Source organism: Nerophis ophidion, linkage group LG03 (genome assembly GCF_033978795.1).
Source record: "Nerophis ophidion isolate RoL-2023_Sa linkage group LG03, RoL_Noph_v1.0, whole genome shotgun sequence".
In the NCBI taxonomy this organism is placed as follows: Eukaryota; Metazoa; Chordata; class Actinopteri; order Syngnathiformes; family Syngnathidae; genus Nerophis; species Nerophis ophidion.
In genome coordinates, this window is record NC_084613.1 from 38,129,431 (window position 1) to 38,155,498 (window position 26,068).

Consider the following 26,068-nt stretch of genomic DNA (forward strand, 5'->3'; position numbering starts at 1 on the left):
AAAAGTCAGTAATTGTCACTCCATGTACTGTATCGACTATGTTTTACTGTCCTCTAGCGGCAAACAAAAAGGCTCACAACGTTCTATTTACCATCTTCTATTTGGCTAGAAGTTTTTCTAAAGTGCATCATGGGATATTTGTACATGGCCACAGGCGCTCTGCCATGGACTACAAATCCTACTTTAAATCGTATTCTAATATTATATAGGGCGTTTAAAGCACATATCACATGACAAAGAAGACCGTGCTGATTACATTTATTTAACTTAAATCCGGGTTACTGTCCACCGCAGTCGCTGTTATATGACGTCATTCCTGCGCCAACATTCTAAGACACGACGAGTCAATAAATTGTCGAACTGATACCCTGCTAAAACGTTATATTTCATAACAGTACAGTAAGTTAAAACTAGCGCGAACCTGCAGATGTGCGGATAATTGTTTAGAACACCCTCCAAATGAAATAATTGATTCAAACATGGACAAGCTAGGATAAGTATGGCACTCATTTAACACACTAACTTGTAGAGCACGCTATGACGCATTCAGGGACAATACTGACTCAGTAGAAAGCCATGACGTCGTGTTCAGATGTTGCTTGAAGCTGCTTAATTAAGATGTAATAGCATCATAATATTATCTGTTCCTTTTTAACTCGAGTTGTAATGGACATATCTTCTCAGTCTAATATCCAAATGGAAAAGAAACAATGCACCATTCAGTCTTGCATAAAAGGGGACACAGCACTACGGAATAGAAACATTCGGACCTTAAAAACTCCATGCGTTGCTCCATCAAATGACAAAAAGGATTCGCACTTGTCAGTCGATGACAGTTGGCCATCCAATGAGACACAAAGTGAGAGACACTCTAGACGAAGAAGTTCAAGCAATGATGAACCTTCCAGGAGTAAAGGTTGGCTTCTGTTGGTGGCAGGACTCTCTTTTTCCACACGCCTCTACAAAATAAAAGAACCCCCTCATGTGTGGTAAGAATTGTGCATGATAAATATTAACATAATTTCAATCACTTCATATTGTTCCTCTCTACGGTGTCTTTCAGCTGGGATGAGACACACTTCGGGAAGATGGGAAGCTATTACATCAACAGGACCTTTTTTTTTGACGTCCACCCTCCTCTAGGAAAAGTAAGACGTCCGTGAACATCCACCAAATAAATGTACCTGGGGAATGGCCATAGAGTGCAAGTGTTGTCTGTCTATCTGTTTTGGCCCTGCGATGAGGTGGGGACTTGTCCAGGGTGTACACCGCCTTCCGCCTGACTGCAGCTGGGATAGGCTCCAGCACGCCTGCGACCCAGAGAGGGACATGCAGTAGAAAATGGATGGAGTTTCTTGCATATTTTTTTCTGTTTGTAGATGCTGATTGGACTTGCTGGTTACATGAGTGGTTACGATGGCACATTTCCGTTTACAAAACCTGGAGATAACTATGAACACCACAACTATTGGGGGATGAGAGTGGTATGTCACACATTACATTTAAGGAACTCCCATATTGACCCGAATGCAAGACAATATTTAATTTTTCTTTGTGAAAAAGATGGAATGTCTCCTTTTTAGAGTCTTGTCAAACTATTTTTTCTTTCTGACACACACACAGCTGAGACTGAGACCCACTCGAAAAAACTGACAAGACAACAGAGAATCAGTTTTTATGCAAAATTGATTGTTTGATTGAGACTTTTATTAGTAGATTGCACAGTACAGTACATATTCTGTAAAATTGACCACTAAATGGTAACACCCAAATAGGTTTTTTAACATGTTAATCAATTCATGGTACAAATATATACTATCAGCATAATACAGTCATCACACAAGTTAATCATCAGAGTATATACATTGTATTATATACATTATTTACAATCCGGCGGGGTGGATTGGGGAGGGAGTTGGGGCGAGGGGAAGTATATATGAAGTAAACAACTGTTGATCATCAAAATATATGTTATTACACTTTGTTACTGACATAATGCGTACAGAAACACATTAACTGTACTTAGAAATGTACAAAGTGAATAGGAATTTATCATGGTCAACAAACTGGTCATATCCAGAGAGTTTGTCATGATATAACTTAAAATAATACCAGACCTTTTGTGCAGCATAAATCTTAGAAAATAAAACTTTTAATTAGTGTACTGGACCAGTGCTGAATAGTAATATTTGTATTATTCTGTCATACTACAGTGGTGCCCCACTTTGTTTGGCCGCTGTTTTATTCATTGTAATGTTTTTCCAAAAATGTGTTTTAAAAAAGACGTTGTCTGATATTCAGACTCACAATATATTTTGGGTCAATATGGTATTTGGTCTGTTCGCAACTATTGTCTAAATGTTTGTTATTATTTTCTCTCCAGTTATGTGCAGGATTAGGCTCTTTTCTCCCCATATTTTCCTACCTCATCGTATTGCAGTTGTCTCACTCTCACACTGCTGCTCTCATTGCTTCTACTCTCCTTATATTCGGTATGTCCTATTCTCAAATCTAGTCCTTTTAAAATTGCTATTTATGTAACAGCCTTTAGAAATATATACGTATTTATACTTCCTAAATCTTCTTGACAGACACGGGCTGTATCACTATTTCGCAGTACATTCTGTTGGACCCTATACTCATGTTCTTCATCATGGCAGCAGTATTGAGCATGGTCAAGTTCAACCAACAACAATACAGGTAGATTTATATATGACATACTGTATTTGTAATAAATTCATTATAGTACAAGGAACAGAGTATAATTTTTTTAGAATAAGGTTGTAATGCTATGAAAATACATTTTAAGCAACACAAAAAAAAAATCCCCATAATAAAAACAAGATATATAAGTAGGGGAATACATTTTTACTTGGATATTATCGTATCATTTGGAAAACTAGTTGCAATGTTTGGAGAATAAAGTGGTTATGTATGACAAGTCTGACTGTTACAAAGACAAATAATTTATTTTAATTGTTTGAGAAAAAAATATATAATTTTATGAGCACAAATCTGTATTAGTATTTTGGGGGGAAATGGTTGTATTGAAGAATAAAATGGTATTACACAAAAAAAGATTTTATTTTACGATAAGTTGTTTTGAGGATACAATATTCATGTCTTAAAAACAAAATTAAAATACAAGAATAACATTTTATTTTTTGAGAATCATGTAATACTTTATTTTCATAAAATTGTAGCTTTTTTATCACAACATTACAACTTTATCATCATAAAATTATAAGTGTTTGTTTTGTGATATTACAACTTATTTGTCATCACACCATGAAACTACTCTTATGTTTTTTATTTTATTTTAATAATGCCATTAATCTGTTATAAAGTTGCAGTATCAGTCTTTTTTAAAGGTAAAGTAATGTTTACTATTATTCTGTTGATAAGATTATCGATTGGCACAAACCTATTGTTTTTTTTTGTGGTTATTAGGCCTTTTTCTTCCCCCTGGTGGTTTTGGATGGGTTTAACTGGTATAAATCTGTCTGGTGCTGTCGGGGTGAAGTTTGTGGGTGTGTTTGTCATCCTGCTGGTGGGACTGAACACAGTGTTTGACCTCTGGCAGCTTTTGGGGAATCTGGACCTAACACTGGTAACCCACATACAATCGCAATGATGGAAATGCAACACTTTTCAATGTTATTTCCTGTTTCTAGGTGGATTTTACAAAGCACCTCCTGGCTCGGGTTGTCGCGCTTATCCTGCTACCCGTCTTCCTCTATGTCACAATATTTGCAATCCACATTGTTGTGCTGAACAAAAGGTGAGAATAACTGTTGGATGCAGTGTGATGCCAGCTATTGAACTACTCATCATCATCATGTTTGCTCTGTTTTTTACCAGTGGACCAGGAGATGGTTTTTTCAGTTCTGCTTTCCAGTCTCGCCTCATTGGGAACAACCTACACAACGCATCCATGCCTGAATGTGGGACCAAATAATTTTCAATGACACATTCCTCTACTATATTCATCATCATCACACTTTATTTCAGACACAAACATTGCCCATTGTACAGTGACAATGAAAAAAGGATCAACAAACAGCACCGTGAAAATAAAAACAAAACAAATGATTAATAATTAATGCAATACAAGCTCATGCGCCATTGTTTCCAAAGACTGGAGAAGAGCCTAACCGAGAATTGGGTTTTTCAGAGTACATTTGATGCAATTTGTAGAGTCCGTTTGCGTTCATGTACAATTGTACATGAGGTTATGGAGGACTGCAGCATCATCAGCATACGTCAAGGGGTTTATGGTCGTTTTGCTAACTAGAAAATCATTTATACAAACATTTAAAAGACAATGAGACAAAATACTACCTTGGTACCGACCATTGCTAACATAAAAAGGAGACGATACAAAGTGTCCCCATTTTACACAAATAGACTGGTGACCATACCAAAACTGAGATTTTCAGTAACAGTAAGTATTTTGGAACATTAATTACACAATTTATGAAATACATTTTCCTGATTCACATGATCAAAAGCTTTTGAAGCTAAATGAAATAAATAATAATTGTGGTATTATGCCTAATGTACCTCTAAAATATCCTTTAAAGCAAAAATGCACATATCTTTGCCAAGTTTGGATTTAAAGTCAAACTGATTGTCGAATGTCATAATGAATTTATTTAGTCTGTTCAATATATTGTTTTCCAGCACAATAGATATGATACTAATTAGAAAATTACTTTTTGCTATATATCTTGCCAGGTTTGTCTTTTACAAAGGGCACCAAAAGGCAGTATATAAGTAGGTAAAATACAGTGTTTTAAAACCCCAGTAAAACAATATAGTTCTACATCATCTTAATTGCATTACAATATCATTTACTTATTGTGCAGTAATAATCACATCTTAATTTTTTCTATGTTTTCCAACACAAACAAATTGCTTTTAACATAGTTTATTATAACAGTTTATAAAGATGTTTTTCTAGTTTAAGTTTATAATAACAGTTTCTTAAGATGTTTCTGCCATAAGTGAATAATTTCATCTGGTCCATTTTCCCCATTAATGTTTTTTGGCATAGGTATTTTGAATTATTTGTTCAGTCTTTTGATTTCTTTCCAAAATTCAGTAGGGCTGTTGTTTTGAAATGTTCTTGCACGGGAGTCAGCCCTCAACATGTTCTCATTGTTCTCTATAAACAATCTCTATGTGAAGAAATGTGTTGTTGTTTATCTGTAGACCTGGCTTATGGCTCCACCATCACACTGAAAAACCTTCGCATTGCTGGAGGCTATTTGCACTCTCACTGGCACTTATATCCAGAGGGAGTGGGGGCAAAACAACAGCAGGTTCGGACACAAAACACAAAAGAAAGTCATTAGTAATGGTACCACATCATGCCGTCTAAATATATAAATTGTGTGTGTTTCAGGTTACAGCCTATCTGCACAAGGACTACAACAACTTGTGGCTGGTTCACAGGCAAAAAAACACAAACTGTAAGGAGACCTAACTTTAACTTAAGTCGTAACATTCATCACGTTATTTGTTCCTTCGTAGCTAAGTGGGGAGCTCCTGATCTGGTCCGCCATGGTGACATCATCAGATTGGAGCACAAAGAGTCAGTACAGTAAGGTTGACATATCCCTGTCATAACAAACAAGCACTTTACAATGACTGGGATTTTTTCTTCAGAACTACTCGCAACCTTCACAGTCACCTTCATGAGGCTCCTCTGACAAAGAAGCACTTCCAGGTTACAGGTTATGGCATGGTGAGTAAGCATTCACACTCAGCAAGAGGTTTAATACAGTAGGGTAGTTAAGGGCCAAATCTGGCCTTCCAAAGCTTTGTAAAAACATGGGATTTCCCTACATCAAAATAACTTGCCATCTACTAAATGTTATAGCAGTTTCTAGATATAATTCATTATGAGGTTTCATCGTGAATAATTCTGAAATATTGGGAAGAATTAAATAAAGACAATTCTAGGCTCATTCACGAAGGTTATAGTTGAGTTGGCTGGCTGACATAATTTATTTCTGTTTGTGAAAGAAAGTATGAGAATGCTGCTGTACTTACATTGTCTTGTTCTGTCATGCCTTGTTCTTGGTTTTGTGATATTTTTCCGGTGTTGGGGGTGTTTTCCACTTTATTTTTTTTTTTTGTTCCCATTTCCTGTTCGGTTGGTGTTGTCATGCAGCCACTTCACTCTGGCTGCTGAGCATGGGTCTCATTATCGGTTGGTAATTAATACTTATTTTTCTCACATGCGGCCAAATTATCTTTGGGTTTGATAAGCCAACTCCATGACTTAGTTGGTGTGCGATCATTGCTTTGTGACCGGTGTTCATACTTTGCTACGTTGTTTTTCGTGTTCAGCCTCCCTGTGTTTGATGAGCAAGCTTTTCTTTTCTTTTTTTGAGCATTAAATACTTTTTTACCTGCATGCTATTGCCAGCTCTCTTTCTGCATCGCGTTATTTGAATGAATCATGAAACATGACACTCGCCGTGCTCTTTTAATCATGAGCCCACACTGCGAGTGATGTGATAGATACAGTATATACTGTGTTTAAGCGAACAATACTGCACAAAGAAGAGAATGGGATGTGGAGGCGTGGCCCCTTAGCACTGCTGTAAAAAATAAAATCTCAATGGCCTTTTGCTTAAGTAGTGTTTATAGCTATCTACTTTAGTAATTATTTCTGTTTTTAAATACTAGATATTGGTACCATTTGTGTATGTATTGTATCTGCTGATATAACTGTTGTGTTAAAAACTAAATAAATATAAGGCCAATACCGATATACGTCAAAATGCCAAATATCGGCATTGATATTCAGCTCCGGCAAATAATTGGCCAATCTGTAGAAAAAATGTCATGCGCATGCGTTAAGGTCACTTTTGACATTCATTTCAGAAAAGAGGGTGATCTAATGCGTCACACATTTCCCTTTGCTAGAGAAAGTCAAGATGCACATGGTAGTAACTAGCACTTTTCCAATTCAGAACAGATTTAGAAAATAATAATAATAATAATAATAATAATAATGGAAATGTATGAAAATATATTTGACATATGTTAACATGTTCAAAGATTGTGCATGTCCAGACGTATGTGATGAACTAATGCCTAAATGTTGGCAGGCTGAGAGCTTATTGTAATACATTTTGATCAACATACTATAACATAAGCGATTGATAAAAACAGCAAATACTTGTACATAATCATTGCATGGTTGTACTAAAGCATTTGCAGGTTGTGAAAAGGAATGCGAAACAGCTTTTTTATGTAGTCACATGATAATGAATGTTGTCTGTCTATCTGTGTTGGCCCTGCGATGAGGTGGCGACTTGTCCCTGGGTATACCCCTCCTTCCGCCCGAATGCAGCTGAGATAGGCTCCAGCACCCTCCGCGACCCCAAAAAAGGGTCAAGCGGTAGAAAATGGATGGATGGATGATAATCTGCAGATTGAATAACTACAGTAGTTTTGAGAAATTAAATTCTGATCTGGGAAATATACCAAAGCCACTGAAAACAACTACAAGATTTCATGATGAAGTCTCGTGAGTGGTCAGCATCCAGCAACTTTATTGACTTCTGCATGCGCTGTACAATGATTGGTACAAATCAAATCTGATAACGCAGAGTTGGCTACAGGCCTATTGTTTCTACAGCTTAGTATGTCACACTCATTGCTTTTGGATTGTGTCTTTAGAATGGTACAGGCGACAACAATGACCTTTGGAAAGTTGAGGTTTGTGGAGGTCGCAAAGGTGACCCACTCAAAGTGTTGCGCAGCAAAGTTCGTTTTCTGCACAAAGCTACTGGTTGCATCCTTTTTTCCTCTGGGAAAACCCTCCCCAAGTGGTAAGTGTAATCTTCTCTGTCCGGGAATTTGGGAAAGGGTAAGCTGACCACTGTTTTCTGTTCAGGGGCTGGGAACAAGTGGAGGTCACGTGTAGTCCATACTTGAAGGAAACTCTCAGTTCTCAGTGGAACATCGAAGACCATATCAATCCCAAATGTATGTTGCACATTTTCCTCAAATCACATGTAGTTTACTAACTAATTGTACATTTCATTGTAATTGTACTGTATATTTTTAAGGGCTGTCAAGCAAGTAAAATACATATCATTAATTTAATTATGACCTGTAATTATTCTAATAATCATTTTTTTTAGTACCACGTAACAAAAATCACTGACTTCAACCTCAAAATCATTGATTCATTTTAATAGACTTGAACCAATGCAGTCTGTTTTATTACCTAATTACGTAAATGGTAAATGGGTTGTACTTGTATAGCGCTTTTCTACCTTCAAGGTACTCAAAGCGCTTTGACACTACTTCCACTTTCACCCATTCACACACACATTCACACACTGATGGAGGGAGCTGCCATGCAAGGCGCTAACCAGCACCCATCAGGAGCAAGGGTGAAGTGTCTTGCTCAAGGACACAATGGACGTGACAAGGTTGGTACTAGGTGGGGATTGAACCAGGGACCCTCGGGTTGCGCACGGCCACCTCTTCCACTGCACCGTGCCGTCCCATTTACAGTTGTGATCAAAATTATTCGACCCCCACACAATTTTGGTGTTTTAACAAGTTGGACATTTATTCCGTATTTTGTTTATAGTCATATCAAATAAAGATGTGTCAAATAGACAAATGCAACTTAAATTGTAACACTGTATTTTACAAAATACCAAAAAAGGAATTTTTTCTTAATACCTCATTGACAAAATTATTCAACCCCCTAGTTACATGCATCTTTAGTACTTAGTAGAACACCCTTTGGCAGTAATTACATCCTTCAAACGTGATACATAACCGGACACAAGCTTCTTGCAACGATCTACATGTATTTTGGCCCATTCCTCTTGGGCAAAGGCCTCCAGTTCATTCATATTCTTGGGCTTGCGTGCTGCAACTGCCTTCTTCAAGTCCCACCACAGGTTTTCTATAGGATTTAGGTCTGGCGACTGTGAAGGCCACTTCAGAGTCTTCCAGCCCTTCTTCTGCAACCATTCTGATGTTGATTTGGAGGTATGTTTGGGATCGTTGTCCTGTTGGAAGGTCCAACGTCTCCCAAGCCTCAGCTTCGTCACTGACTTCATGACATTTGCAGCTAATTTATCCTGGTAGGAAATAGAATTCATAATGCCTTGAACGCGCTGGAGATTCCCGGTACCTGAGGCAGAGAAACAGCATCCGGGGCATGATTGACCCCCCACCACGCTTAACAGTAGGAAAGGTATTCATCTCTTTGTAAGCTTCATTTTTTCTCCTCCAGACATAACGTTGATTCATAGGCCCAAAGAGTTCCACTTTTGTCTCATCACTCCATAGAACGGTTTCCCAAAACCTTTGGGGTTTGTCCAGATGATTTTTGGCATACTGGAGTCTATTTTACTTGTGCCTGGTAGTCAGAAGTGGAGTGCGCCTGGGAGTTCTGGCATGGAGGCCTTCATCTCGTAGTGCGCGCCTTATTGTCTGGGATGAAACCTGCGTTCCCCCCTCTGCAATGTTCTGTTGTAGTTCCTCAGTTGTTACCCGGGGGGTTTTCACCACTGTACGCTTCAAATACCGGACAGCAGTTGCACACAGCATCCTCTTTCTACCAAGCTCAGGAAGTGTTTCGACTGTGCCTTTAGCTTTAAATTTGCAAATTATGCTCCCAGCTGTGTCTCTTGGAATGTGTAATGTATTTGCTATTTTCTTATATCCATATCCTTTCTTATGAAGAGAAATTACCTCATCTCTTGACTTCTTTGACTACTCCCTGGACTTCACCATGTTGCAAATACACCAGTGACCATCTACAAGAAGCTGAGCGTCACAGTCTTTTTCACTCAGTTTAATTGTTGCTCGTTACGGTTCTAATCACATCTACAGGTGTTTTCAACACCTGATTGAACGGACTTTATTCAAATTCTGTTCTTAAGAGTTATGATCTTCAAGGGGTTGAATAATTTTGTCGAGATATTAAGAGAAATGACACTGTTTGGTATGTTACAAAATATAATGTTGTAATTCAAATTGCATTTGTCTATTTCCATCCATCCATTTTCTACCGCTTATTCCCTTTTGGGGTCGCGGGGGGCGCTGGCGCCTATCTCAGCTACAATCGGGCGGAAGGCGGGGTACACCCTGGACAAGTCGCCACCTCATCGCAGGGCCAACACAGATAGACAGACAACATTCACACTCACATTCAAACACTAGGGCCTATCCCCAGGTGCATGTTTTTGGAAGTGGGAGGAAGCCGGAGTACCCGGAGGGAACCCACGCATTCACGGGGAGAACATGCAAACTCCACACAGAAAGATCCTGAGCCTGGATTTGAACCCAGGACTACAGGAACTTCGTATTGTGAGGCAGACGCACTAACCCCTCTGCCACCGTGAAGCCCATTTGTCTATTTAATGCATATTTATTTGATATGACTATAAACAAAATACGGAATAAATGTCCAACTTGCTAAAACACCAAAATTGTGCAGGGGTTGAATAATTTTGATCACAAATGTACTATGTCAAATAAAAAATCATATTTATATAAAATGATGAAGTTAAAACATAATAAAACACAACAATTTTCTGAGCAACAAGTATTGAGTGTTAAACCTGTTGCTTGTTCCTCTTCTTCAGGCAATATCAAATAAATAGAATAGACCCATAAATCACAATGTTAGTGTAAGTAAACAATAGTGGATTAAAAGAAAAAGATTTAAGAAATACATGCCTATATCTATCTCAATTAGATAGGAAACATTTGCTTTGATTGACTCTCCTGACTGTCATTTGCTTACAGGTATGTCCCTCTAGAAGTACATTAATGTGCAACATTATCTCATGTTTAATTTAACAACAGAACATGAGGTTATTTACTTACTAATGTTGGTATTATTTTGTCCAGAGACAGAAACGATTTATGACATGGACAGGCAATCAAAACAACATTCTACTCCATGTCAAAGTGGTATCATTTGAAATATATGTTACACATAGTGCATGTGTCTCCTAATACGAAGGTCATGAGTAGTCCTGAGTTCAATCCCGGGCTCGGGTCTTTCTGTGTAGAGTTTGCATGTTCTCCCCGTGATTGCGTGGGTTCCCTCTGGGTACTCCGGCTTCCTCCAACCTTCAAAAACATGCACCTAGGGATAGGTTGATTGGCAACACTAAATTGGCCCTAGTGTGTGAATGTGAGTGTGAATGTTGTCTGTCTATCTGTGTTGGCCCTGCGATGAGGTGGCAACTTGTCCAGGGTGTACTCCGCCTTCCGCCTGAATGCAGTTGAGAAAGGCTCCAGCACACTCCGCGACCCCAAAAGGGACAAGCGGTAGAAAATGGATGGATGACATCATTGTCCATGCAATATATCACTATGTTGGGGCACAGAGGTGTTAGCTGACTTTACACTATTATAAGTTAAGTGTGGGACAAAACACAACCGGAAGTGATGCCATTTCGTTATAGCTCATGTAATAGATAAGATGTGTGTAGTGGAAAAAAAAACATTCACTATTCTACACTACAAACAAGACAACATTTGAACATATACAAGCCGTTGTTCCACTTCTAAGATGGTGTTCTGTCAAAATTGGCTGCTTCCTCAAAAATAAAAACTACCATTAGTTTACTTACGCTGTAATTTTCTACATGTTTACTGGTCAGAAGATACAATAACAGAAACATGATTTCAAATCAGTACTGATTGACAACACCAAATTGGCCCTAGTGTGTGAATGTGAGTGTCTCTCTATCTCTCTCGGCCCTGATGAGGTGGCAACTTATCCAGGGTGTACCCTGCCTTCCGCCCCCCCTACGCCCACAAAAGAAAGACGTGGTAGAAACTAGATGGATGCACACATGCAGCTGCTTTTTGTTCGAGTTTCAGATGTGTGTTAAGATACAATGTGAACATTCTCACGATGTAATTATCTATAATGCTGGTCAGAGAATACAATGAAAGAAACATAATTTAAAATCACTATTTACTTGTACTAGAGACAGCGGCTTTTTGTTTAAGGCAAATATTTACATTTGTGCGGATACTCCGTAGCCTTGGGTAGCAGGCATCAATAGGACAACGGCTTCAAGTTTATCATTAATATTTTACACTATTTTTTAGATATAAAAAAAAAATCCTATCCCCACTATTTAAAGTCGCAAACATCACCGGCTGAGTTTCGTGACATAGTGATGCCTCTTTTTTGCCGTGAATGCATATACCGGTAATCTTGGTGCCGCATGGCGGTAGTGTTGTTGCGTTTAGTCAAGCACAAAAAAATGGCAAGACAACTCTCAGGCATACAGACACAGTAATGTTAGACAATAAAAATGATATGAACACGATTAAAACATAACACACTAAACATGACTGCAATTAATTAATCACAATTAATGCAATAATTTGACGCCCCTAATTTTCTTCTTTTGCAGTGCCTAACATCAACCTGTCTCTCCTAAAGCCCCATTTTCTAGAGATCTTAATGGAGTCCCACATTGTGATGATAAAAGTGAGTGAACAAGAAGGCTGTTAAATTGATTGTACTTTTCTGTAATCATGACAAAACTTGTCTTTTTTTAGGGCAACAGCGGTTTGAAGCCTAAAGACAATGAGATGACCTCCAAACCCTGGCACTGGCCCATTAACTATCAGGTGGGTTGGGATGAAGTCTATTGTAAAAAATGCATAAATCTAAAATGCTACATTTCCCCTATGAAGGGATTGCGATTTTCTGGAGTGAATGAAACAGAGTATCGTGTATACTTGCTTGGAAACCCCGTAAGTATTGTACTTGAATGATTTGATTCATTGTCGCTTAAAGTCCATTTGTGTACAATACTACGCTTATGCTTGTGTAAAACTTCTTAGGTGGTGTGGTGGCTGAATCTGGCATGTTTGGGATTGTATCTAATCCTGATTGCAGTTGCCTCAATTGCCTTTCAAAGAGGCGTCTCTATGAGCCAAAGTAGGAGAGGTACTGTTTGCTTGACTTGGGAAAGGCAGACAAAGGTTCTGCTATGCAAGCTCGTATACATGTACCAGTACACTTTTGGCATTGGAATTGGCTAAAAGCCCTGGATTGTATTTCACTGCTGTCTTTCAGGCCATTGTTTTGTACTCATGAGAGGAGGCGGCCTCTTTTTCCTTGGTTGGTTATTGCACTACGTACCTTTCTACACCATGAGCCGGGTCCTCTATTACCATCACTACTTCCCTGCTATGCTTTTTAGCAGCATGCTATCAGGTAGCAGGTCCGTTTGTTATGCTAAAGTGGACTCACTTTTATCACAATGTTTTTCTTTCAAAGGAATCACACTAGACTTCCTGTTGAAGATGGCCGACCTTCTGTTTCACCCACCTTATTGTGAGCGGCTACAGAGAGTTGGGAAGGTGTTCATTCTGTTAGTTATTCTTTACAGGTGAGCCTGAGTTGCAAGAAGGGGTGGGCGATGAAACAATAATGATATATGTATCCCGAAATGACTTTTCCTTGATAGTAATAACAGACAATTCCAATAGAATAGATTTATCCACGTTTTAAAATATGTATGATTTAGCTGCTGAAGACGGCTGTAGCAACATCAACACTCTGCTTCATGCAGCGCACAGATAATATCTAGCCATGGTGAAAGGAGGTCTTACTCTGTAATGAGATTTTGCATATGTAAATATGAATGTTGTCTTATTTTTGCGTAGGCTGCTTTTTTTTTTTTTTTTGGCGAAACACCCATCTATCTATTACTTGTATACTATATTGATATAGTATGTGTACAATGTATGTATCAAATTTAAAACAAAGCACACTTACATTTAGGAGACTGTGCTAATCCCTGTGCGCGTTATATGGCCACAAGTTGGACGAAATGAAGCAAACACTCCTAACACAATAGCTTCATGTTTTCTAAATAAATATGATGCAAATCGTTGTTGTGCGCGCATGCTACGTGCATGTAGTTTTACGAGGCAGCCGTGATTAAACCTCCAGTGTTACGCCTGTGTGCATGTGATTTACACAATAGCATTGATACAAATAACATACATTTAGACATAAAGAGTTATGAACAAAATTACATTTACGAAATAATATTAGCAGTATGTGCAAAAAAATCACATTTTGAGTCTTCCAAACTCAAATACTAGCAATGCAACATTTAACATGACAAAAATAGGGATTTCAATAATTTTATGATATACCTCGATTTCAACTTCTATGAAAAAATATTGTAATATGATTTTTTTGAATTGCTAAATGTTTATATTTATGATGTAGTTAATGAGAATGAGTTTAATGTCCTCTTTGACAGTTTCTACCTGTTCCACCCGCTCACCTATGGCATGACAGGGCCTCTGGCACATGAACGTGGGAGCTCAATGGCAAGAGTGAAGTGGATGGAGTCTTGGGACTTTTAAACATGTATTACAAAAACAAGTCTTTTAAGCATGAGAGACTTTGAGTGGTCATTTATTCCAAAAGTACTGCAGTCCTGATGTACTGCACCCTGTCTAGGTTGGTTTGAGGCTTAAGGTTATGTGCAATATGAAAGCAAAGTATTTTGTCTAAATAATGACCTCCAACCTTTCTATAATATTTTGATGATGGTCTCAAGTGCCTCTGTGAAAATAATGCATTTCAGTGTAGTTATTTTATTCACTTTTAGTGTAGTGATAACTGACATGCTTATCTGCATACAGCACTATGTTAATAAACTCTGGTATTATTTTAGCCGGTGTCCTTCAAAGCTTTAACTATAACATTGCTTAGTTCATCATTTGAATTTCTTAAATGTTATGGATTTGACTACCTGTTCTTTTTCATATGATGTGTAACGGTAGCATTGTATTACGTTGGATTGAAAATACTTCTAGTGGCAAAACATTTGAATTACATCATTCTGAAGCTCTCAAAACGTCTTCTTCCATTGGTTCCCTTTGGTCACGTGTTCATTTCAAAGATGGCGTCTCCAAATGGAGGTAAATTCTAATTCTTTCCCGAGCTGTGTTCGACAATGTCAAATATTCGTATTGATTATGGAGAGAAAATCATCGACAACCTTACTCGGAACTATAATGATTCAAAGTCCGCACGTTTGTTGTGGAAATGTGTTCTTAAACTATCTGTTGGACCAAAAGCTTCAAGTGGCCTAAATGTACAACAACAGTAGACTTTTCACTCACAAACATGGCTCTTGTTTGCTAATAAACTGCAAGCTTTGGTCAATACAACATTTGGGTTAAAACACACTGTACATTATATTTTAACCGTGTTAGTACTATCAATGATATGCGACCTGGTTGCTTTTTTCGTTAGTATTGGCTGCAATGTATCCTCGGTTGGTCCTATATAGGATCAAAATAACATGTCCAATGCCTTAGGTGTGCTTCTTATTGCATTCACACTCATGCAGTGCACCAGATTTGCCTTCATAGGGATATATACTTAATGGACACCTCATTGGGTACACCAGTGCAACCTATTGACAACACAGACGATATCCATCCATCCATTTTCTACCGCCTATTCCCTTCTGGGGTCGCGGGGGGCGCTGGATATGGTTCAGCAAATTTGTATTACATTTTTTTGTGACTGTGTTAATTTAACAATATAGTTATTTAATACAGTGTCCATTAGTGTGACGCTGTACTGCATCTTAATGCTTTGTATAATATATTGACCTTCTCGTCTAGCTAAATAATGTAACTAAATTAGTAATGAAAACACATGCAATTGTGCACCACTGCAAAATATAATAATGAAAATGGGGAAAGCTTTACCTCACTGAAAGTGTCACAAGTTCAGCTCACCGTGCACAATGCAAGTTCGATTAGGCCTTAAAAATACTATTTAATTCATCCAGAAAACTAAGTGAATAATCGCTCTTCTTGTGATAGGTGAAGACTTTGAGACCTCTTTGCTCAGTTTTGAAAATCTGAACAGAGCATCCCCTGATCTTTGGCCAGAGCAGCGTAAGGACACTTAAACGTGGCTTCTTTCTTGTGTTGTTTTTGTTTGCTTGTTTTAATAAAAGTCCTCTTTTGTGTAGTGCCTGGAGTCGCTGAATTTGCTGCATCTTGTAAAAATGTAAGGTATTAGGTCTCTTTAAAACTAACTCTTTTCATGTTTCATGTTTTAATATAATGTATTGTTTCTGCAGCCTATCACTGATTCTCCCCCTAAGTGGATGGCTGAGCTAGAGAGTGAGGACATAGAGATGTTAAAAGGTAATGCGTTTATGTGGTGCTGAACTTTAGATTTTATAGGATATATTTTTTACCCAGAGCTCGGTGCCTTGACAACAGCTAACCTGATGGAAAAAGTCAAAGGTCTCCAGAATCTTGCATATCAACTGGGCTTAGAAGAATGTAAGTACCACAAGCAAGTGTATATAATTTTAGTTAATGGTAAAAAAAAAATACGGCAAACTAATATTAATAACAGACTGCTGTCATGATATGTCTTAATTTTATGATCTTTTTAGAACCTTATTGAAAAGTATTCACGTGTACATTATTGGTATACCACTAGATGGCGCACAATGCCTTGCAATGGACAAGCAGTTCAGTACCTCGGCATATTTGGTAAAAAAATTGTAAATTACTATTTGGAATCACCTCCTGTCAAACACACTGACCTTTAGAAGAAACAGATTTGTGTCAATTTTGTTGTAGTGGAAACATGTTAGAAACACTGGTACAACCACAGGAGCTGATAGTGTAATGTATAAGTTCGCCAGCATGTGATGCATGCAAAATCTACTTTTTAATCCTTTCCCCTTCCACTACCTCCATTGTCATAATCCTCGTGGAGTGTGGATTAGAGAGCTATAGCTAAGTGCTCTTATTTTCCTCAGTGTTTTGGTTTACAGCAAAATAACACAATCTGTGAGGAATTGCGATACATACCGCCAATTCAAGTATGGAATCTTTGCTGACAGCCACAAGTTCAAATTATACAGCACACAAAGATATTTCGCAGCTGCAGTCTGCTTTTTACTTAAATAACTCACATTACTGTGAAATTGATCAAACTAAGCTTAATATTAGAATTACTCTGATATTGTTCACTAATTCCATGGGCTCTGAATTTCAGGCAGAGCTGTTAAGTGGAGTTTGTAAGTTTTAAATCAGGGATGTCCAAACATTTTCTATCTGGGGTCACAAAGGCCTGGATGATACCGTCTAAAAATACAATCTTAGATTTTTGTCACAAAAATTTAAATTTATGATTTTTTTAAATTCTAGTTCCCTTTCTTTTTAAAAGAACCAATAGATTGGTTGCATATGCCGTCATATCTGTTTTCCTTCTGCGCTTAATTCACATGATGATCAAGCAGCATTAAAACAAGTCAGAGTGAGTGTAGAGTTTGAGCGTAAAATGCCGTATTCCTGTTCTCTTCTTGGGTGTTCCAATGGTTCAAATAGAGATATAGGTAAGAACTTTCAAAGAGTCCCGAAAGAGGTGGTTCTCAAAGGTAATAAAGTCGGGGGGGGGGAACAAATTAAAGTGCGTCAAAGGAAATGGCTCTTAAAAATTAATCACTTTCATTATCTTGTGCAATACAATCGGATTGGTTGTGTCTGCAGTGACCACTTTGTAAAATGTTTGTTTGAACATTTGACTTGTTTGAGAAACTTTCTGTGATGCAATCACAGTTTTAATTTTCCTGAAGGAACTCTCCTGAAGGAATCAATAAAGTACTATCTATCCATCTATCTATCTATCCATCCATCCATCCATCATCCATCCATCCATCCATCCATCAAGTTTATTTTCTGTCATTAGTATTGTTTGAGAGCAGAGCTAAACATAAGAACAGACAAGAAATCACATTAATTTCTGTTCTTTGGTGGTTGCTATGCCTAGATATAATGTAGGAAGACCTGGTTGTGCAAATACACTAATGTCTCGTTAAGTATATGTAGTAGTAATACATATTTTAATTGTTGGTCCAATCCACCGTTTTTTGTATCTCGATTAAATGACAGAAACTAAAAGCTTTGTTGTGGTTGTGCAGGAAAGCCAAGTGCTTTATTTGTCACAGGTGACCACATCATTGGTGCTATTTGTTAGCATCAAGAAAATATACTTCATAGTACTCATGACCTAAATGAATAAATCTGTTGTTGGCTCAACAGGATATAGTAAATTTTGATATCGCTAGCAAACATTGCTGAACAACAGGGACCTAACTAAGTAACTAATTAATGAGACAAAATATATACTTCACACCATTGAAAACGAGTAAATGTGTTATACTTGTAATAACAACGTTGTTAGAGTGCAACAGTGTTACTAACGACAAAAATGTTTTCAGTAACGAGTAATCTAATTAATTACTATTCCCATCGTTGCAACGCCAATGCCGTTACTAAGAATGTGAAGTGGCGCGTTACTACAGTTTGGTTGAATGAAGCACAAAGTTTCAGGTTTCGGCCACATCAGAGAGCAAGGGTGGGGATAACAATTTTATTAGAAATCCGCTGAAATAAGGACTCGATACACTAGTATCATCTTCCCTATAGCTGTCCCTCGGCTGTCTGGCTCAGTGAGGCTGTGCACACATAGACACACACACCCCCTTCTCTCAGCCCTCACTCTGTCGATGAAAACGTTGACATAAACAAAATCCATCCATCCATAAATTATTTAATTTACTTTTGCAGATGGGTGTACAAGTTCGGAATATATCCAATCACAGTTCTTTATTAGGGTCAAATATGAGAGACTGGTGGGTGTTGGCGACAAAGTAGAGCCAATCAGATGTATTTAGATAGATAGATAGATAGCACCTTATTGATTCTTCAGGAAAATTTAAAATATTTCCTTGTCAAATAATTATTGCCAGTGGTGCTTATAACAAAAATGTGTGGATTTAATATGTTCGACGTCGTAATATGTGAACAGTGATGTGGGCACCTTTTATTTTTGACGTTATATGGTGCCATCAATCGTGGCATCTACATGACTGTACTAAGTTAGCTTTGTGTATTTGCTGCTTCTACTACACTCATAAACAAATTATGGTGAAGACATGCATCATAACTCCATTTCACAACACACACACAGTACACACTTGCTAAGCCAGAGGCGTAGCATAAAATACTTTTTATGTTTCTCTGTGTAAATAAGTGGGGAATAAGACATAAGACTACTGGACTTTTCAGTTGTGTAAATATTGCCTATTGTGTGTGAAGTCCTACTTAAAGTTAAATTAAATTCAATATTTATGCCATCAAGTTAAAATAAATGTTGTAATGGTTGATAAAATGTGAATGAAGGACATAGCTGACAAAGTGTAATCCACTTCTCCAGGTTGGAGTTGGACACATACTGTGTGGCCAACGACTAAATTCAATGAAAAGGCAGCAATGTTACCACAGTATTAGAGTATAAAAAAGTGCTGCAGCATGATGGAACAGGTCTTGCCCCCTTCACATTTCTGACTGCCCCCTCACATATGCCCGCCTACAGAACCCTTCCTGTTGCATAATCAAAATTAGCTTATGAAAATACCACAATATTTCTATCAAATCCAATTTGTCAGAATGACATCTAGGAACGTTTTTAAATGTTTTACTTGAATGCATGCCATTTATTTTCCCAAAACCTAGTTACAGTTTTATCTAAAGTTCTTTCAGGCTTTACTTTGGTATGCAGTATCAAAAGGCCCAATGTTTTTTTGTGTCTTTTGTATCCAAGATTACATTTTTGGTACCGTATTGGGTTTTGTACTCTCAATGTTTACTTTCGTTACTTACTGAATATACATTTTTAATACATTTTTATTTATATTCCTATTATATGGCACACTGCAATCAATTGCCATCGATCCACCTTCTTCCGCTTATCCGAGTTTGGGTCGCGGGGGCAGCAGCCTAAGCAGGCAAGCCCAGACTTTCCTCTCCCCAGCCACTTCGTCCAGCTCTTCCCGGGGGTTCCCGAGGCGTTCCCAGGCCAGCCGGGTGACATAGTCTTTCCAACATGTCCTGGGTCTTCCCCGTGGCCTCCTACCAGTTGGACGTGCCCTAAACACCTCCCTAGGGAGGCGTTCGGGTGGCATCCTGACCATATGCCCGAACTACCTCATCTGGCTCCTCTCGATGTGGAGGAGCAGTGGCTTTACTTTGAGCTCCTCCCAGATGGCAGAGCTTCTCACCCTCTCTCTAAGGGAGAGCCCCGCCACCCGGCGGAGGAAACTCTTTTCGACCGCTCTTACCCGTGATCTTGTCCTTTCGGTCATAACCCAAAGCTCATGACCATAGGTGAGGATGGGAACGTAGATCGACCGCTAAATTGAGAGCTTTGCCTTTCGGCTCAGCTCTTTCTTTACCACAACGGATCGATACGATCCACTCTTCCCTCACTCGTGAACAAGACTCCTAGGTACTTGAACTCCTCCACTTGAGGCAGGGTTTCTTCCCCAACCCGGAGATGGCACTCCACCCTTTTCTGGGCGAGAACCATGGACTCGGACTTGGAGGTGCTGATTCTCATCACAGTCGCTTCACACTCGGCTGCGAACCGATCCAGTGAGAGCTGGAGATCCTGGCCAGGTGAAGCCATCAGGACCACATAATTTGCAAAAAGCAGAGACCTAATCCTGCAGCCACCAACCGGATCCCCTCAATGCCCTGACTGCGCCTAGAAACTCTGTCCATAAAAGTTATCAACCGAGTCGGTGACGGTGCAATCAATTGATTTTAGATAAATGCCACATGTTCTAAAATGCTGTATACAGTGTTTTTATTCTTCGATCAGTTAATATGAATATCTTTGGCATTAAAGATGTTATCAAACGTAATACCGTATTAAATAACGAAATGAAAAATGACTTTGCTGAGTAACTAGGTACTCTTACAATGAGGTAACTGAGTTACGAACTCAAATATTTTTTATGGGAAGTAATTTGTAACCATAACTAATGACTTTTTTATGGTAAGATGACCATCACTGGTAACGTCTTGGTGATGATAAATGGTTTAAATCTTTAAAAAAAAAATTTTTTCCTAAGAGTGTAAAAATTCACTCCATCCCATTTCAATGATTTTTTTTATGCTTGCTTTTATTTTTTCCTCTTAAGTCTTTCAAAATACGCTCAAATCTGCACTGATTCACTGCCCGAAACCTGTAAGTGCCCGGAGGTGCCTCTTGGTCACATGATTGCAACCCAGCTATACATACAAATGAGAGAATAATTCAAAAAATGTTTTGCTGTTATTTGATCAGAAACTAGTAGTTTGAAAGGAGACAAACGATGCCAACACGTGGATACATATGGCATGAGGATGCCCTGTATCTTACTAATTTCTGGAAGGTTTTCTTTTTAGAACAGATAGAATTTGTACTTAATTGGTCATATCTATCAGTTATAAAGACAAATAAAGCTTCCTCTTCTTTTAGTGAATAAACACAGGCTTTTCCATTGTTTGAGCACCACATCTTGAGCGACGTTTGGAGCAACTGCTTTATGTTCGTTGTCCTTTGTGTTAACCTTTTTTTATTAAACTGTAAACTGTTTTTAGTGGGAGTTTGTTTGTTGTTACAGTCTTGTTCACTTAGTACAGAATTACATTACCTCACTCAGCTAGATGCCTCTATTTTTCAGATGCTAAATAAATTTATTTCTGATGCTGGATTTTTTTAAACAGCATGCAGTCATTTGTTCCATACCTGTTGTAGAAAATCCTGACCACTGAGTTCACTTTCACCAAGGCTTATTTGATATTTGAAAACTGCATAAACATTTTTTTACACATTTCTTCTTGTATATGTGTTAGAAAAAGTGATGTTCAGATTAGGGTTCATTGCTGCCGATTTTGATTATCCATGAGTGAACTTTTCCATACTAATCACATGTATTATGTATTACAATTATTTGTGGTGAGTGCTCAACATTTTAACCAGTTCCTTGTTTTCTTTTATTACATACATGAGTTTGACCAAAACCAAGTCAATAATATGCAATAATTAAACCAAAGTGAAAAGTATGAGGTGTTACTCATTGAAATACTTACATTTTTACCCATAAAGTACTCCTGTGTTCAGGGCCTTATTACCTGAGTTTGTAAACATAAAGACAGCATATTTGTTAGTTAAGGTGGTGACTCTCCAGAGGGACAGGCAGACGGACGAGGAAGGGGGCTGAGGCCTGTCGCCACCATCACGTCTCCATCTCATCGCTGCATGGGGGGGCAATAGACGACAGACTGTGGTGAAGTAGGCCGGCTTCGTGAAGTGAAGAAGCCTACAATTTTTGGTTGTGTTTTCCGATCCATATGCTTACGATATATATCTCGATATTTTTTCCGTAAAGTAAAAACAAAACAGTCCTACTTACCTGAGATACTAAGTGTATCATTATTTTGACTTAGTCAATATTGACTTACTAAAACAAAATAATGACAATGTCAAATTACTTACTGTAAATAAGCGTTTCCAATAAGCACATACTTGTTGGTCACAAACAACATTGATGAATTTTTGTTTTTTCTATGAATTTTTTATGGGTCTACTGAAATTGTGACCAAATCTGCTGGGTCAAAAGTATACATACAGCAATGTTAATATTTGGTTACATGTCCCTTGGCAAGTTTCACTGCAATAAGGTGCTTTTGGTAGCCCTCCACAAGCTTCTGGTTGAATTTTTGACCGCTTTTCTTGACAAAATTGGTGCAGTTCAGCTTAATGTGTTAAGTTTTTTGATATGGACTTGTTTCTTCAGGATTGTCCACACAATTACGTCAGGACTTTGGGAAGGCCATTCTAAAACCTTCATTATAGCCTGATTTGGCCATTCCTTTACCACTTTTGACATGTGTTTGGGGTCATTGTCCTGTTGGAACACCCAACTGGACCCAAGACCCAACCTCTGATGATTTTAGGTTGTCCTGAAGAATTTGAAGTTAATCATCCTTTTTCATTGTCCCATTTAAATCACCAGTTCAATTGGCATCAAAACAGGCCCAGATCATAATACCACCACCACCAGCATGGTTGACGGTAGAAATGGTGTTCCAGGGATTAAAGGCCTCACCTTTTCTCCTCCAAACATATTGCTGCGTATTGTGGCTAAACAGCTAAATTTGGGTTTCTTCTGACATTACCGGTACATGGACAAAGATAAGACCTTCTGGAGGAAAGTTCTGTGGGCAGATGGCCACAATACCCAGCAATAGGTTTGGAAGAGAAAAGGTCAGGTCTTTAATCCTAGGAACACCATCCCTACCGCCAAGCATGGTGGTTTTAGTGTTATGCTCTAGGCCTGTTTTGCTGCCAATGGAACTGGTGATTTACAGAGAGTAAATGGGACAATGAAAAAGGAGGATTACCTCCAAATTCTTCAGGTTAACCTAAAATCATCAGCCAGGAGGTTGGGTCTTGGGCCAGTTGGGTGTTCCAACAGGACAATCACCCCAAACACACGTCAATGTGGTAAAGGAATGGCCAAATCAGGCTAGAATTAAGGTTCAAGAATGGCCTTCCCAAAGTTCTGACTTAAACATGCGGACAAAACTGAAGAAACAATTCCAGGTCAGAAAACCAACAAATTTAGCCGAACTGCATCAATTTTGTCAAGAGGAGTAGTCAAAAATTCAACCAGAAGCTTGTGGATGGCTGGCTACCAAAAGCGCCTTATTGCAGTGATACTTGCCAAGGGAGAAGTAACCAAATATTAACATTGCTGTATGTATATTTGGTCACATTTTCAGTAGACGCATAATAAATTCATAAATGAACCAAACTTCATTGTGGAAGTCGCTTCCTCGCGGTTCCACTGATCACACACATCACAGGAGACCATCGTCCAGAGTTGAACAAAGTTTTAGTATACATCAATAGTTTTGCGTTATTTGACTTTTCAGTCTCTCCAAAGTCTCTCCAACTCTCCCACCCCTCCTGCTCCCGGCCACTTACTGTTAAAGACAACAGATGATTAGATTAACACGTACCACCTGTGAAATCTAATTACCTGCCAGCTGTCTCTCACCGTCAGCACTGCCACGCCCCTGTCTGATGGTGCTTTGTTCTCAGCACCAAAGACAGAGGCGGTGACTTTTCCTACTGTGCGCAGCGCTGGCCATATCTCTCTCCACATTCATGAATGTTTTTTGTGACCAACGAGTAAGTATGTGCTCTAATCACTCTATCACAAAAAAATAAGAGTTGTACAAATTATTGGAAACTCAAGACAGCCATGACATTATGTTCTTTACAAGCGTATGTAAACTTTTGACCACGACTGTATGTATACACACGTATGTATGTATACGCATATATGTATGTATACGCATATATGTATGTATATGTATATATATATATATGTATATATATATATATATATATGTGTGAATGTATACATTAATACAGTATGTATGTATACATATATATGCATGTATACCAGGGGTAGGGAACGCATGGCTCTAGAGCCAGATGTGGCTCTTTTGATGACTGCATCTGGCTCTTAGATAAATATTAGCTGACATTGCTTAACACAGTAAGTAATGAATAATTCCGCTGGCAATCACAGTGTCAAAAATAACGTTCAAAATATAAAACATTCTCATGCATTTTAATCCATCCATCCGGTTTCTACCGCACCGGTTCAAAAAGTCGCATTAATGGTAAGAAGTATTTTATTTATTGTTCGTTAGCTTCAGAATAACAATGTTATTAAAAAGAATAACAGACTTATTATACTCTCAAAATGTTGTTCTTACTTAAAAATGCACGGATTTAGTTGTATTCAGTCTTAAAAAAAATATTATATGGCTCTCACGGAAATACTTTTTAAAATATTTGGCTTGTATGGCTCTCTCAGACAAAAAGGTTCCCGACCACAGTGGATATGTTTCTTTTACTTTTTATTCATAGCTGTATGTAGAAGTGGCTGGTTGTGTCCTTTGCTTTAATGTCTTTAAAGTCCTTTGTTTTCTTTGATGTTTGATGTTTCCCTCTTACACACATGTGAGAGGGATGTGTACCCTGGCTATGAGTTGTTGTTGTTTTTTTCCCTTGGCCTCAGTCTGGACACCCTCTCCAGGGCCCAGGCTTAGACCGATTGTTTTATTTTATTTTAATCTTCTATTTTTTTCTCCCATCCCCCCCCCCCCCCTGCTTACCTGTATCTCACCTTTTTTGTAAGGGACGCTGGAAGCCGACAGACCCGTCAGGGATCCTGTTCTGTCTCCCTGTAATGTTTTGTCTGATCTTGAATGGGATTGTGCTAACAATTTTAATTTTCCTGAAGGAATAAACAAAGTACTATCTAATCTAATCTAATCTAATCAATACGTTTATACAGTATGTATGTATACATAGGGACGGCGTGGCGCAGTGGGAGAGTGGCCGTGCGCAACCCGAGGGTCACTGGTTCAAATCCCACCTAGAATCCAACCTCCTCACGTCCGTTGTGTCCTGAGCAAGACACTTCACCCTTGCTCCTGATGGGTGCTGGTTGGCGCCTTGCATGGCAGCTCCCTCCATCGGTGTGTGAATGTGTGTTTGAATGGGTAAATGTGGAAGTAGTGTCAAAGCGCTTTGAGTACCTTGAAGGTAGAAAAGCGCTATACAAGTACAACCCATTTATCATTTATTTATATATAGGGCAGCACGGTGGAACAGGGGTTAGTGCATGTGCCATACAATATGAAGGTCCTGGGTTCGATCTTGCGCTCGGGATCTTTCTGTGTAGAGTGTGCATGTTCTCCCCGTGACTGCGTGGGTTTCCTCCGGGTACTCTGGCTTCCTCCCACCTCCAAAGACATGCACCTGGTGATAGGTTGATTGGCAACACTAAATTGGCCCTAATGTGTGAATGTTGTCTATCTCCAAAAAAGGACAAGGGTTAAAAAATGGACGGATGGATGTGTACATATATATATATGTATACGTGCATATGTGTATAAATATGTGCATACGTGTATATGTATGCATTAGGGCTGGGCGTTATATCGAATATACTCGATATATTGATTGAAACTTTTATTAGTAGATTGCACAGTTCAGTACATATTCCGTACAATTGACCACTAAATGGTTTTTCAACTTGTTTAAGTCGGGGCCCACATA

General features: G+C 38.5%; 2 protein-coding genes across 4 annotated transcripts in view; both read left to right on the forward strand.

Moving 5' to 3' along the window:
- The first annotated feature begins 291 nt into the window (after positions 1–291).
- Positions 292–14,725, forward strand: pomt2 (protein-O-mannosyltransferase 2). 3 transcript variants are annotated; one of them, XM_061895078.1, is made up of 21 exons: positions 292–989; positions 1,064–1,148; positions 1,380–1,484; positions 2,384–2,492; positions 2,592–2,700; positions 3,451–3,610; positions 3,675–3,781; positions 3,862–3,944; positions 5,215–5,324; positions 5,408–5,474; positions 5,536–5,605; positions 5,671–5,749; positions 7,699–7,850; positions 7,916–8,007; positions 12,435–12,511; positions 12,583–12,654; positions 12,721–12,780; positions 12,871–12,976; positions 13,106–13,246; positions 13,310–13,421; positions 14,307–14,725. In XM_061895078.1, exons 1-21 carry the CDS (start codon positions 667–669, stop codon positions 14,410–14,412), a joined length of 2,325 nt encoding a protein of 774 aa, XP_061751062.1. In that variant the 5' UTR covers positions 292–666; the 3' UTR covers positions 14,413–14,725. The 3 variants fall into 3 exon arrangements, with proteins under 3 accessions (XP_061751062.1, XP_061751064.1, XP_061751063.1); XM_061895079.1 differs by having other exon boundaries at positions 293–989; positions 5,536–5,596; XM_061895080.1 differs by lacking the exons at positions 2,384–2,492; positions 2,592–2,700; positions 3,451–3,610.
- A 75-nt stretch (positions 14,726–14,800) lies between these two features.
- lin52 (lin-52 DREAM MuvB core complex component) overlaps positions 14,801–26,068 on the forward strand; it is a 50,360-nt gene continuing 39,092 nt past the window's right edge. Inside the window, exons 1-5 of the mRNA XM_061895081.1 lie at positions 14,801–14,973; positions 15,892–15,966; positions 16,044–16,081; positions 16,155–16,221; positions 16,279–16,362. Of these exons, the coding sequence (XP_061751065.1) occupies positions 14,955–14,973; positions 15,892–15,966; positions 16,044–16,081; positions 16,155–16,221; positions 16,279–16,362 (283 nt within the window). The 5' untranslated portion in view covers positions 14,801–14,954. The remainder of the gene's footprint in view (positions 14,974–15,891; positions 15,967–16,043; positions 16,082–16,154; positions 16,222–16,278; positions 16,363–26,068) is intronic.

Bases quoted from the DNA above. Each gene is read 5' to 3' on its own strand.
- pomt2 (XM_061895078.1), top strand. From the start codon at position 667: ATGGACATATCTTCTCAGTCTAATATCCAAATGGAAAAGAAACAATGC. The intron at 990-1,063 runs GTAAGAATTGTG...GGTGTCTTTCAG, and splicing joins AAAGAACCCCCTCATGTGTG to CTGGGATGAGACACACTTCG. The intron at 5,750-7,698 runs GTGAGTAAGCAT...TTGTGTCTTTAG, and splicing joins AGGTTACAGGTTATGGCATG to AATGGTACAGGCGACAACAA.